Raw genomic sequence first — 14,718 nt, 5'->3', positions numbered from 1 at the left:
TCAGGTGCTTTTATTGCAAAAAATACCTTAAAAACATGCATTCTTGCTATTCTTGCTGATTGGACGTGCTGCTTAGCCTGGTCACATCACTTGCTTATCTCCATGAAGATAAGTACGTTTAATACCATACTGTGCAACATTCCAGGCAAAGAAAAAACATCTCTATATAGATGTGTATTGTTGTGATTTGAGCTGTGCCTTTTAAGATTATGCAAATTAGAGGCACATTATAATAATAATCCACAGATTTCCTCTCTCATTTGAATAAACAAGAACCGTGTGCTCTGTCTTATTTCAAACAAACCCAGACATATCCTCATAATAAAGGCTGCTATATTAAATGAAGGCATTAATCATGTGTCCTCTTCCATAGCATGTCCATTCCCATGCACGTCACATTAGGAGCCTGTCCATAAAGATTAGCGTTGCCATGGTGACTCCCTGGGTTCATTCAGAGTGGTGTTCTTTACAAAGCTTAGCCTACTGTACACCAGATGCTGTGTCTTAGGATGACAAACGCATAATGCCATTGTACAACCTGAAATACAAAATTGTCAAGTAAATGATAGTAATTTGCCTAATCCAGTCAATTTTATGTTGATGTAGATTTTAAAGAAACTAAAGCCGCATTCACACATACTTCCCAGAAAACTGATGGATAAGAAATGCCAGAAACCAAGTTCATAACCAAAGAAACCAAGTTAGTAACCACATTCGTAACCAAGAAAACCAAGTTTGTAACCAGGTTCTTTAAATATTTATTCATTTTAGCATGACTTGGCAAAAACCTCATAGAGATTTAATTGGACATGAAGCAGTGACACAACAGCGAGGTTGCGGCTGCTGTTGTGCACGGAGCCAATTTACCTGGGAAATTGCCAGATTAAAAATGCAGGGTAATCAATTCTTAAATCTGGATTGTGTTCATGTTTTAAAATTGGATGCCAAATTGAAACTGTCAGTACACAGGACAAAGTACAATATAATACAATATAATTAACTAAAGCCTATCATTTTAGTCGGAAATATCCAAAATAAAATCCCCAAATTTTGAATAAAATGACACAAATTATGACTCTGTGTCCAGTCTCTTTTGCTAGTGCAGTGTTGTTGTTTTTTTTGTTTTTTCTTTTGTAAAACTTTGTTCATTTGTGAGATTTTCAAATGTACCAAAAAACTATTAGACAGATACAAACTTCTTTCCTCCATCACTCTGACCTCTCACCACTCATCTCTCATCAGGGTCTATCAATGACACATGTTTGGTAGTATTTATTTATAAAGCACAGAAACAACAGCACACATAGTCAGATGAATGTAAGTACTAAAAGCTATGTACAGCAGATGTTTTTAGGACATGTTTGCTACATATATCATCACATAAACACAATAAAAATACATTAAACAGTCATGTGCCCATTTTTCTTTTCCGTTTTTAAAATTACAACATCAAACGAGGGGCTGTACTGTAAATGTCAACAACTACAAACCAGCTTTAAGTGATGATGTCTTATAGTATTGGCCTTTTGGAATCATTCTACTGTTCATTTGGAAAAGAGTTTTAAATGTAGTTTTAGTCCAAATGTATTGAGATTGTTTGAGTTGTGAGATGAGTAAAATGACATGTTAAACAGCAAAATCTTCCCTGTTAGAAATGCTTCCTTCTGCATGTTTAGAGACAAAATAGTCTGTATTTCTGCTTGCATAGGTTGAAGTACGTCTGTTGGTGTCGCCATGTTTGTTTTGGTTAGTCCAGTCCATCACAATGCAGCCTCGTGAGGGACCTATCGCAAGTGAACGCTACATCTCGCTGGTAAGGATAGTCCCTCTGATACTCACATTAGATTTTGAGGATTGCATGTCATTTAAAACATCTTAAAGGTCCAGATATCAGATAATAATCAGGTTTTGGTGTGCAAGTAACTGCAGCTATTGACAGAAAGTGGAAGAAAATTGCTCCATTTGCCCATGGTTGGTTTTAACTTTAACTTGGTTTTAACGAGCTGAACCTGGAATCAAACAAAATAAGACAAACAGATATATATTTACAGAATCCTGGTGCAAAGAGTTAGACACTTTAGCCTTAACAGGTTCTATCCCAATGCTTTGCCAGAGAGAAATCCTCACAGATCCAAAGACCAGGAACCTTCTAACTACGAGGCCAGACAGCTAACCACTCTGCTACTGCACCACCAAGCTGGCCTCATTCGTTTCTATGTTATCGTAGAGGCCGCATTAGCACTGACTAACGATTGGCTGCAGGTGCTGGGGTAATAGATAAGTCAAGTTCATGAAATTAAAAATCTAAATCTCACATACATCATTTTTTACCTGCAAATTCCACCGTTTAATTCCGACTTGTCCTCCAGCTCAGTTTAAACTATACGGATTCTACAATGTTGTGATTTCACGGGAACACAACCTATTGACATGTCCGCTACAAATGTTACACGAGTTGAAAAACGCAGGGTTGGCACGTTTAAATATTGAAGGCATTCGGCAGTGGGCCAGCCAACGCCGGACCGTGTAGCACCAAGCATCTGCTGTAGCACCGTTCACATTGACATCAGCATGTGCCTAACGCAAGTCCAAACAGTATACACAGGCTCATGCACAGACTGTACGAGTGGTCATGAACAGGGCGGGGATAGAAAACCAAAAATGTATCCGTCCATTTTGTGTTTGAAAACTTTTGGTCCCGAAAAGAAAAATTGCGTTCCAGTGTGGTGTTTATATGCGTTCGTCTATTCACAAGACCACTCCTGGTTTAGTGTTTTGTTTCATTCACACGTGTTTGATCCTTTATCCCAATCGTTTATTATTCATCTGTCTACATTTCCAAAGCTGAAAATGCTCTGTTCCACCTTGTGATGTCATGTATTGGCTGTTTTAACGGCTGCCTTTTACCTTTTATTTTGTAGAGATTGGCAATTCCAGGCCTACAAATTATTCAGATAATTCTAGTGAAGGTGTATGGAGTTTAAGAACGCAGTGATTACTTCCTGTATTATCACATGACATCACAAGGTGGAACAGAGCGTTTTTAGTCTGAGAGAAGAATTCAGCCTAAATATGCAGGGGTTGTGTGTTAAAGATGTGTGAATGAAACAAAACACAACTCCAGGTATGTTTTCGATGAGTAAACAACATTAAAACAGATCAGAAAATAGGGTAATATGAGCCCTTTAAATTGTTTTCACTATGATGCATTTGAGCTTCACCCGTCAGCTATTGTTTCAGCCTCATTTAAACTGCTTCATTCCTCAGTGCACCAGCAGTGAGTCCCTGTGTCCTCTGCTGGCAGTAATCTTCAGTATGATGAAAGTGTGGGACGACTTTGACTTGTTTTCCATACATCCATTTGACGAACAAGGTTAAGTGGCCAATATGTATGCTGACATCTGAATAATGCATTATACAGGAGCTTTAAACATGCCGGTTGAGTACAGCACACTGTTGGTTGTGTTACAATATTGATGCCTCCACATGCATCTTGTACCACATTTACAAGTTACTGTGTTTACCATTGTACCGAAGGTTAAAGAATTCTCTATTTACAAAATGTTAACGGTCAGGGCTGTTTCTAGCTGTATGTGGTCTATGGATATGTAGAACAAGGTTATGCCATAAAACTCCCCTCTACATTTTCTGTTGTATTACATCTTTATTCTATACATATTGACCTACAACAGCACAAGATGTAATATGCTATGTCGGAGTCACTGTAAATAACAAAATATCATCTCTCCTCTCAATATTAAAACAATAATTATTGCAAACAACAGAAGTTGCCTTGTTGAATTACCTGAAAGAATTAGAACTTAAATGTCTTCGACGTCATTGTCACATGAACTGTATCATTTTAGAACTAACGCCATAACGTGTCTGTGTAATCCCTCAGGCGTCCAGGTATGGTACATAGTAAGAACAATTCAATTTTGTCAACTGGACAAAGTCTGGAGAAACTTTGCGGTCCAGTTGACAGAATTGCTGGTGGACACTGCCTTATGTATACATGAAGGGAGAAGCTAACTACACTGAAACATTTCTGTTTGTTGGCTCGGTCTTTTGAGCTACAGTGAGTGTGAATTGTGCCTGAGTCAGTTCATCAGTGTTTTTGCATAATGGGTCCTCTCACACCCATTAGCATACTGGCTAACAGTCATTTTCCTTGGGTAGATTTAGGTCTGAGGATGGAACTCAGACCTAAATGAGCAGCACAACGTCTTCACTCAAAAAAAAAACCATTTTGTCCAGTTGACAGAGTTGAATTTTTCTTATATTGCTAACGTGATAATTGCAGCACAATTACATCAACAATGATTAAGAACATATATTAGCAAAATGAACATTGAAAAGCACATTACAGAGAGCACAATGTGTTTTTTGGAATAACAACTGCCTAATGCTGAGATTACTTTTTAAAATGTAAATGACTTGGAAATAGCAGATTGTGTCTTGTACTATTTTGTGTTTTTTATGTTTTTACATCAAATAAAAATGTAATAATCCAATAAAACTGACATTAAACTAGTCAAGACTTTGGAGGAGTCATTTACGTTCTACATTTATTCAAATTATCCAGAGGCTGTGTGTAGAAAAGGCTCCACAAAGGAGTGGGGGGAACAAAAGTTGGCATGGGGGAGTTTTATTGCATAACAAGTGGTCTTCAAAGCTAATGCATACAAATATGTGTTATAACTAAGCAAAAGGCTGTGGGCTCTCAGACACATCACTGCACAGATGTGGAAATAGTTTGGAAATGCTGGTCCAACATAAAGTCTCCCTGAGTGTCTCATACAATGACGAGACAGTGTGGGTGTATCTGGGCAACTTATTAAACACCCCATGAGCTTTAAAACAGGACTCCAGCAAAATCAGAATCCTCCGCATATTTGAAGTTTCCATCGTTACTATGCAAAACTTGTGATGGAAACGCAGTTGTTGAGATGATTTTGTGACAGCCTGGGTTGCACTCTGTTGCACTCTGACAAACTAGGCCCCCAATCCCTGTCTTGTGTAGGCTGACCACAAAGTTAGAAACAGCCCTGTTAGTAGTATTCAAGTGCAAAAAACTTTGTACATTCTTTTTGAATAACAAATTCTTTCATAAATCTTCCACTGAAGAATTGATTTGTCTTCACCTGAGTGGTCCTCTCGGCTGTGGCTCTTGGGTGCCAGTTCCTGGGTCAGCTGCTGTATGTTGGGGCCGTGGGGGTCCGGTGCCTGGGTTAGCTGCTGTCTGCTTGCTGCCTATCTGAAGTGTGCGTGGGCGCAGGCTACACGTCCAACAGCACTGGGTCCTCACGTTGGCCAGAGAGCAGCGACCCAACCAGCGCAGAGTCTGACAGAAGCGAGAGGTGAGTCGGTCGCGCAGACAAACAGCTCCTGGGGGCGAGAGGAGACACACATTTATGTTGCTATTGGCCTTTAAAGTGTTACTAAACTTGCTACTAAACTGTGTACATGGCGTTTTAATAGTATTATCTACTGTTGCTAGTCAGTTTTTGGCAACTTTTGTGTAAACTATGTAAATCTGCAGCTTTCTGGTCAAAAATGCCTTCAGTAGCCGCTGCAGTTTCCTTTAGTTGGTAACATTTGAGCTACGTGTATCTGATTACAAACACCTGGCTGAAGGGGCGGAGTCTGAAGTGTGGATACCTGTTAGACCAATCACACTGTTCCTTATAGCCCCCAAGTCCTGCCCCTTCTCCCCTCTCACTCTCTTTTTAGTCCTTCAGGTATAGATCATCCCTGCACGACTGAGGGATTACACAGACCACGTCCAGGTACTGCTCAGTTTAGAAGCTCTATGTAAAATGTGATTGTGGGTGGAGTTGAGGTGTTAAGTCTGATTGTAAACATCTTTTGAGTACATTTAAATTTAAAATAATGGCTTTATCAGGATCAAGACATTTTTCAACACATACCTCTACATCGAACCTGGTAGTGTAGAGGGAATTAACATGGGGGAAAAAACATAGCTAATAACACACATGCTCAGACATGTTAATATAGGCATGCTGTAGTGATGAGCATATTTTTGCGAGAGAAATACTTAAAATGAGCCTGGCGATGATTTGCGGACTTAAAAACTGTGCAGGGTCTCTACCTCTAATGTAATAATACTTGGAAATTTCAAGCAAAGTCTTCTGCGAGAGCTCAGGGAAAGCTTAAAAGGGAATTAAAGCTACAAGATTGCATCATATGTGTCCTTTAAAGGAGCTTCCCAGCACATGTATTTGGAGTTGTGTGTTTCATCACCTCAGAGCAATCAAGAAGCACCCTTTTTACTTTCTGAATTACATAATCCAGTTGAGTTTTCTGTTTGATATAATGTAGACAGGACAGCGGATAGTCTGTTCTGGGACACTACATTTTCTTGTTTCCTGTAAATGCCTGTTAATCTGTCTGTCTGCTATTGACCAATGACTGTTTCACGGTTTGATTTTCCAACTTTCTTTTGGTTAAATCAATCATTTTGGCTGCTGCTGTGTTTTTGGATGTGTCTTGCAACCGATAACGTAATAACGGCCGATAACGTAATAAATTTGGCTAAGTTTAAACGTAATAAGTTGATAATTAATAACAGGCCAATAATGTAATAAATTATGATGAGCCAAGAACGTAATAACATCTTGCCAGTAATGTAATAAGTCCAAGTGCCACCAAAGAAATGATTTGTACCACCAGATCTAAATAGGTCTAATCTAGAGCTAAACCAGTTCTAAAAGTGAACTATATCATTTCTGCTGTAGATCTACACAAGAAATGAGCTAAAGGAAGACATAAAAGTGGACAAAATGAACTCTAAAAACTCTCAAAATGAAGTGCTGCCCAAGAACCGCTTGAAGGAGCTCGCGTACGACCAATGACACATGCACGACACTTTGAGAAACACTGTAACAATGTAATAAGTTATTACGTTATTGACTGGTTGTTATATCTTTTTCACTGATAATGTAAAAAACTGCAGCCAATAATGTAGCAGTTAATGGCAAGATGTGATTATGTCATTGGCTCACCATAGGTATTACATTTACATTACTGTTATTACATTGTCTGCCTGTTATCGGCTTATTACATATAAACTTGGCCAAAATGATCATGTTATTGGAAAGTATTACATTATCGGCTTAATACATTTAAACTTGGCCAAAATTGTGATGTTATCAGCCTGTTATTGCATTATCAGTTTATTACATATAAACTTGGCCAAAATGATCATGTTATTGGTAATTATTACATTATCGACCTGTTATTACATTATCAGCTTAAATCATTTCATTTTGTCAACATCAAGATAATGTGGACTTATAGATTTACTCACAGTGGGAAGACTAAGCACAACTTTTACTCAAGTAAAAGTACTGTTACTTAAATATTATTACAATACTTATTGCATTACAATTATTGCAATATTTTTCAAGTCGGAGTAAAACTTTTGTCTCTTTTTGAGTCTGTCCAAATAATCACACTGTTCAAAACCATCCTTTATCAGAGGTTTTTACTTCTCTGTGTCCTACGCTGTTTATTAATTGTCACTGTGGAGCACGGTGAGATAGAAAAACAATATGGTGCATTCTTCTCTGACATCTGATCTGATCTGTCTGTGGGTTCTGCTACTAAAAGTGTAACAAAAACAAAAGAGACAACAACGTTCAAGGATCTATTAATGCAATGCATGTGATGTCATGCTTAGAAAATATATTTATTAAATAACAAAACTTTGTGTTCTCTGCTAAGACAAATATTATAAAAAGTTAAAAAGCTTATTTAGGGTCACAGGGTGTGTGTTCAGAGCCACAGGGGTGTGGCTCAGGTCCACAGGCATTAGTGGCATTGAAGTTGCAAATGCCCCTAATGCCGATTAGAAAAATAGCACAACTCACTAATGAGCTGAATCTAAAAGTTTAATTTATTATGTTGCTCTTTTTTAATCACCCTTGCATTTATATAGATTTAAAAAATGACAATATCTTAAAAATATGTTAATTATATGTGAAGTTTAGATAAGTTAAAGTGAACTCTGACCTACTCAGTTCAAAGGTCAGTATTGTGCACGTGACAAAACCAGTGCTCAGCTCACGAGCGCTGTGAAGATGCTGAATGAAGTTTCTTTTTCTGCCAAAAACATGGCAGGAAAACTCTCACTTTCACATGAATTTTATGACTGTAAAAGAAACCTACGTGTGTCTGAATCTGTGGGGCGCCTGTGGCGACGGCAAAGAGGCACAATGTGGAGGGACACTTCACTATGTGTCACAAAAGCTCCACGCTAACTCCCCACGGGGACGAGCTCTACAGGCAGAAAAAGCCCTGAGCTAAAGGCAGCTTTTGGGTAAACAACAGTTTACTTCACTTTTTTCACAAGACCGACGAAAAAGTCACAAAAAGCAACCGAGATTTATTGAAAAATATCTAAGTTGATTTTTCTTTAATATTACATAATTGATAACTTTTTGAAACATGGTCCAACATAGTTCATGTTTTGTTAAAAAGGTTTGTCAGTGGCTGGGGAAAATTGAACATTTTTCCTATGAGATGTAGTGATGAAAGTGATCATCTGAAAATGTTACAATTAATTAATAAAGTTAAAGTGCTGAATATTTATATCTGTTTCTCACCTTGCGGTCATTGTTGATAATTGTGAGAAATCATGAACGTGATCAGTGTCTTCACATAGATGATTATCATTAATCATTATTATTAATGTAGAACTAAAGGCAAACTTGTTATTTCAGAAGAGCGTCTCAAACAAGTAGTAGCGTTGCAAACCGTCTTAGACTATGCTGTGATGACTGCTTTATTCTCTAAACCATATAGGCAGATATGGATATTGTATAGAAACCCAATAGCAGTCAATACTGTCAACTGTGATTATTAAAGATCACATGTTCAGAACAGCTTTTCAGTTACTGTCATGATGCATTTTCTGTCTCCCTGTGTGCTCTCCCCCTCCCCTACCTGTCTGCTTGGAGCTGGGCAGAGTTCCTGACTCCTCCCGCGCACACCTGGAGCGCATCAGTGCAATTACCTCCACCTGCTGTCGAGTATTTGAGGGCTCGGCAGAAGACACTCGGGGCCAGATCGTCTGCGTGTTTCACATTCCTGCTCTCCCGCTTGTTCCTGCTCCTGACTCTGCGCTCCAGCTCCGGTACAGTCCACCCTTTGCCTTTGCCTCCTGTCCTGTCTTGGTCTCTGGCTTGCTTCCCGTCTCCTGCCCTGGCTCCCGCTCTCGGGTCTACTGCTGCTCAGCTTGCCCTGGTCTCGTCCCGGTCCTGTCCTCGTCCCGTTCCCGCTCTGCACAATGCCCGTCTGGTCTGCCTCCCGCTCCCTGCTCCCCGTGTGTGATTAATGAACTATTGACTATTTCTTCACAAACTGTAAATAAACACTGTGAACTTGCCCCGAGTCTGCACTCCTTGGTCCGCACCTGCACCTGCCATTACGACAGTTACACATGTGGCCACTGTGCTGTAAGCCTCTTAATGCAACACACGTCACAGTTCAACAAGACACAGGCAGTGAACATGATTGAAGAAACACTGAGCTGCTTTCAAGAACCACCAGAAGTAGCGATGCTTGATTGAATGAAATGAAAAATATGTATGTACTATAGTAGCTCTCACAACTCCTTTAGCACATTGTTAATATCAATGCAATTTAGCACCGTTTGATTTGACATCGCTCACTCGAAGTGTCTTGCTTAAAGTGCATAAGATAGATATTATCCCACCAAATAAAAATGTGAGAATCATCAGTCCTCTTGGTCAAACCTGATCGTGCAGTCAGATCAGCCTTTTTCAGTGACACATGTGAAAGAAGGAGCTCATTGGTCACCTATGATTTACAAATAAAATCAAATTTATCTCACCTCAGATTAATTAAAGAGTTTAGTGCTTTGCTCATTGATTCTTACAGAAATCCCCCATGTTTTTCAGTCCCCTGTGATATTTTTTACATTACTTTTTAGGAAGCGGACGGACTATGTGATTGGCTAGTCCACCTGTCAATCATGCCCATCATGCCCTTCACTATTCACTCACTCCAAGTTGTATTTGGAGTGATTCATGCATGTGGAATGATCTGATATTCTGTGTCCAGTTAACGATTGACACCTTTTCTTGCTTATAACGTTTTTTGTGTTGTTAATATAACTGCTTTTGTCTGTAACACTTGGTTGCCAGGCCAAAAAGTTTAATAACTTACAAATCGAACCATCACATAGTCAGTTTGGAGAGTGGCTCTGCTGAGGTGACACTGCTGTTGTTTTGCTGTTGTTTTTCTCTTGTTTTGGAGTGGGTTATGACCTACAGTAGCGTTCAGAAAATAAACAAGAGATAATACGACGATACGTTTGAGCAATCTTTAATCACTTATTTTCAAGACGCCATTTTGCCAATCAACCCCCATTTTCACGCTCACTGCTCTGTACTTGTTTGGTCTTCAATTTCATTTATTTAATCGTTGATACACGTTGGATTCGGCAGTGTCATGTAGCCATTTTGGTACAAATAGCTACGCTGTTTTGTGTGATCAGCAGGTATCGGAGGTGCCGACAGCTTCACAGCTCTTTGTTGTGATGACGAGATTTTCCCATTGGGCACTGCAGTTTTCTAACACAAAAATCAACGGACTTGTTTTTTTAATTAAGTAATTTTAGATTGATATTGCGATTCAAATGTCCAAATTCTAACATAATGATCCACGAGTGTCAGATTATAGCTATATAGCAGACACAAGCACAACAATGACCACAAGATACAATTTAACCGTCACATAAAACTCAAGCATTTCCATTTCATACTTTATTTTCTCAAAATGGCCACGTCTCTCAGGGCACAAGCTTCACCACAAAAATCAACCTTGTAAAAAGTGTGCTAGATCTATTTCAGCAGGCTTTATACAAGCCTCCGCATTTCCACAGTCACAGAAAGTGCTCTCAAAGACCTCCATTCATCTTGACAGAACGACCAGTGAAGACACCATCTAGAAAGCAATCTTACACTGAACACAGATCAAAGTTGTATTATCTAAGCCTAAAAAGGAGGTCAGGGTGAAGACATAAGGATGAAATGATCTCCTATCCACATGTACTTGTGTTTAGAAACCATGTTGCTGTCCATACTGAAGAAGTATGAATAACTATGTCCATTTAAAAGCGATCGAAAGTTTCATATATGTATACTGTAAAGTACTGTAAAGGTCACACACAGTATTCCAGTTGTTCAATAGTGAGTCACACAAGCAGAAAGGAGTCAGACGAGACAAGGACAAGGAACACTGCCCACTGCCCACTTGTCAAACTCTGCAACTACTTTCAACAACCAGCATAGTTATAGAAGTCCATAGCATGACAGCTTGATTGTTGGAAAAACATCATATTCAACTTTATAATCTGTCAAAGTTAAAGCTGCAGTGTGTAACTCTAACCCAGTGAATGTCAGAATTCAGATGTAAACCTTTATTTGCTGTGATGTCAATTATTTCTGCTGAGTAACCCCACGCATGTAAAAGGACAAAATAGAAATGGTGATTCCTTATTGGCCTAAGACTATGACTAGTCCCGCCCCTCACAGCCGAAGCATGTGCGTACTTGTTCTTTCTTTTTTCAACTTGAACCTGAGCTATAACCAAATGACTAAATCTGAATACATCACTGACACTGAGATATCAGAGGACCGGACCTGACCCACCTCTGCAACTATTATGGATTTGAATCAACTTCGTGAGTGGAAACCTAGCGCTAACTTGTGAGCTAACATGCTAATGTTAATTTACAAGATAAAAACAAATTCACTGTTTTAGATCAGCAGGGGAACTGAGCTGAAGGAGCTGGACTCTCACTGAACTATACCATTGGAGCTGGAGTGTGTCCTAGATAGCGGCTAATTTAATCAGAATCAGAAGACTTTTATTGCCATAGTCTGTGAACACAGTTCACAAACTAGGAACTTGCTTCGGTGAAAAAGTGCAACATAAACACACTGAATAAATACAAATACAAATACAAATAAGGGCATGCACAAAGTTAAAAAGATATGCTTAAAAAAATCAAATGAAATACTTAAAGGGAGAAAATATATACAACAAAATAAATACAAAATATATACAACAGCAGCATCAGAACAACAGTGCATTTAGCAGCTAAAGCTAAGCTGCCTCATTTTGGCCATGGGGAAAAATGCACGGGGTTTCCCTCTGAGCTCTTACGTGTTATCGCACAGGCACGTCTAGAATGTGTGCTTATGAACAATTTAGCACTATTAGATGTGAAAATAAGCCATGAGAACAATAAAGTGCACTACTGAAGCTAAGTTATTTCAAGAATATAAAAAGGTTTTATTTTTTATTTTTGAACTTAATACAGGCGCGGTGCTGTGATTTGAGTGTGTGACGTCACGGCGTTCCTCATTTACCCTGCGCTAATATTGCACTGTAAAAAACAGATATTTGGCATTTATTTATTTTTGGCTATATTGCAAATACAAATCTATTATATTGCAAAGAAATGTGAATGTTATTTTCCATGATTAAGAGTAATGGTTTATTACAATGCTTTTCAGTACATTTTTAAAGGTGCTGTACTATAAAAGTAGAGTTTACCATAGTTTATGGTTTACACATGTTAATTGTTTAAAATGTAAACTTGATGTTGAATATGCTTTTATGGGATATATTGTGTGTATCTCATGACTATAAGCTACACTGAAAAGATTTATTTGAAGAATATGATTGATAGAAATAACTGTTAATGTTATGGCCATAACAAGCTAAAAATACAAACTCTATAGTATTAGCCCTGTTCTCCATACAGACTAGGTTTTTTAGAGTGGACCTTGGACCTGGATTTTCTCTCTGACGAGGGGGAAGGATGGAAGAAGTCCTGTTTGAACTGATCTGAACCACAGCTGTCCTTCTGAGAGCAGGCTGTTCTCACACCACTTCGGGCAATTAGAGTGTGGTAGTTCGGTACCACACTGCATCAAAGGATTTTTGACTTGACTAACTAATAACTGAGTACTAAGCAGGCAGGACTTTATATAATCTGAGCTCAGTTAGGGACACTGCGGTATATTTTAGTTTCGTGAGTGAATGTTACAGTTCATGTTATTTGTTCATTCTGTCCAATACATTTCACCTAAACTTTACCTGTGGCTCCAGTAATTCTTTTTTGTCTTATAACCTCCTTCAGAACCTTGTCCCTGGTCCATCTTATAGTAATTACTAATTTGGTTGCTAATTTAAGCAGTTACGCAGCAATTATCTTATTCTATCCTGTACCTGTTTACAGCACCTTTTGGTAGAAGGTCCAATACTTGTTTGTCTCCATGGAGATGATATTGCCTTGCCTGGAATGTTCCATCGTTTGGCATTTAACTTATCTTGATGTTTAATTGTAAAACAAAAAGAGAAAAAAAGTAACAAAATGCTTAAAAAATACCTCATCTCCATGCTGATAGTCAGTTGCATACCTTGGATCATTCTAGGCCAAGTCAATAACATTTCTATGGAAACAAGCACCTTTAAAGAGGGGTACTTGACTTACAACCCGCAAAAGGACGAAGTATTTAATTGTATTTATTTATTTATTTTTTTTACTAGTCCCTAGCTCTCTTGAAACCATTCATCACATTCACATGATTTTTGAGTGTGTGCCGGGGTGGACCTCTCTCAGCTCTCTCTCTCTCTCAGAGCTGTACAATCAGATTTACAGATTTTTATGACACATGGGGAACATAGGAGCTCATTGGTGAAACAATAATATTTTTTTATTCTAAATAATGATGACCAAATCGTGTCTAGTGCTTCATTAACTGATTATCTAGAAATCGTCAATTTTTCATTTTTTCCCTCATAAGCCACAATGTTTGTTTTGATACAGACGAGCCTGTCAGTCATTCATGTCTTTGTGTTTAGCAAAAGACTGTAGTTTATGTGCTAACCATGATCTGAGCTGGGATTGAATCCCAACCTTAGAGATTTTCTGATGACTCTGACCACTGCACTACTGCACTGACGTTTGACACTTTGTTTTAAAGCTTAAGTATGTACCTTTTTATGAAAAAACATTTTTTGCACTTATTGCACTTAAGCATGTGTAAAAACGTTATCGTTATCTCCACAAACCTGACTTTTATTTGATTTAGAGGAGAAGGAGGCCTCCTGCTTGTTTCCATGGAAATGTTGTTTCCTTAGCTATAATATTCCACAGTATATTAATCCCTGTGGATGACTGTTCCAAAGTATGTCTGTATCCTCCGTCAGTCGTTCAGGTATGAACCACAAAAAAGAAAAATTCAAGTTGACAGATTAGATCTTTTCTATAAGTATGGTTTTAACTTCCTATTTATGAAATCACACAGGTGATATGCCACCTCCAGAAAGTTGCATACTGAACCTTTAAAATGAAAGAAACCCAAACAGCACTCAATTCAAGTAGTTTCAATTTGAAAATAAACTTTAGAGAGCAGAGGACTTCCCCAGTGTCCAGCGCTCTGGATGGTTGCCCTTAAGTGCTTAAACACATGAGTGGTCATCTTTACATGTTTCACTCGAAAGCATCTGTCACACATATAAGGTAAGCTTAAGGTACACTTTACTGTCCCCGTAGAGACATTTGTTGTCTGCATTTCATCCTTCCATGTTACTACAGATGTCTGTCATGGCAGCGACTGAGTGACTGTGCTGCCATAATGAAATACTTACCCCAGT

The 14,718-nt window shown here is 38.5% G+C and overlaps 1 protein-coding gene across 1 annotated transcript in view; it reads right to left on the bottom strand.

The window, feature by feature from the left end:
* Window positions 1-4,969: 4,969 nt before the first annotated feature.
* Window positions 4,970-14,718, bottom strand: part of LOC117393838 (A disintegrin and metalloproteinase with thrombospondin motifs 7) — a 98,037-nt gene continuing 88,288 nt past the window's right edge. Inside the window, exon 24 of the mRNA XM_055220977.1 lies at window positions 4,970-5,388. Within this exon, the coding sequence (XP_055076952.1) occupies window positions 5,141-5,388 (248 nt within the window). The 3' untranslated portion in view covers window positions 4,970-5,140. The remainder of the gene's footprint in view (window positions 5,389-14,718) is intronic.

Source organism: Periophthalmus magnuspinnatus, chromosome 3 (assembly GCF_009829125.3).
Source record: "Periophthalmus magnuspinnatus isolate fPerMag1 chromosome 3, fPerMag1.2.pri, whole genome shotgun sequence".
Lineage (NCBI taxonomy): Eukaryota > Metazoa > Chordata > Actinopteri > Gobiiformes > Gobiidae > Periophthalmus > Periophthalmus magnuspinnatus.
Note: the sequence above shows the minus strand (reverse complement) of the source record. Positions and strands in the feature narration are given on the sequence as shown.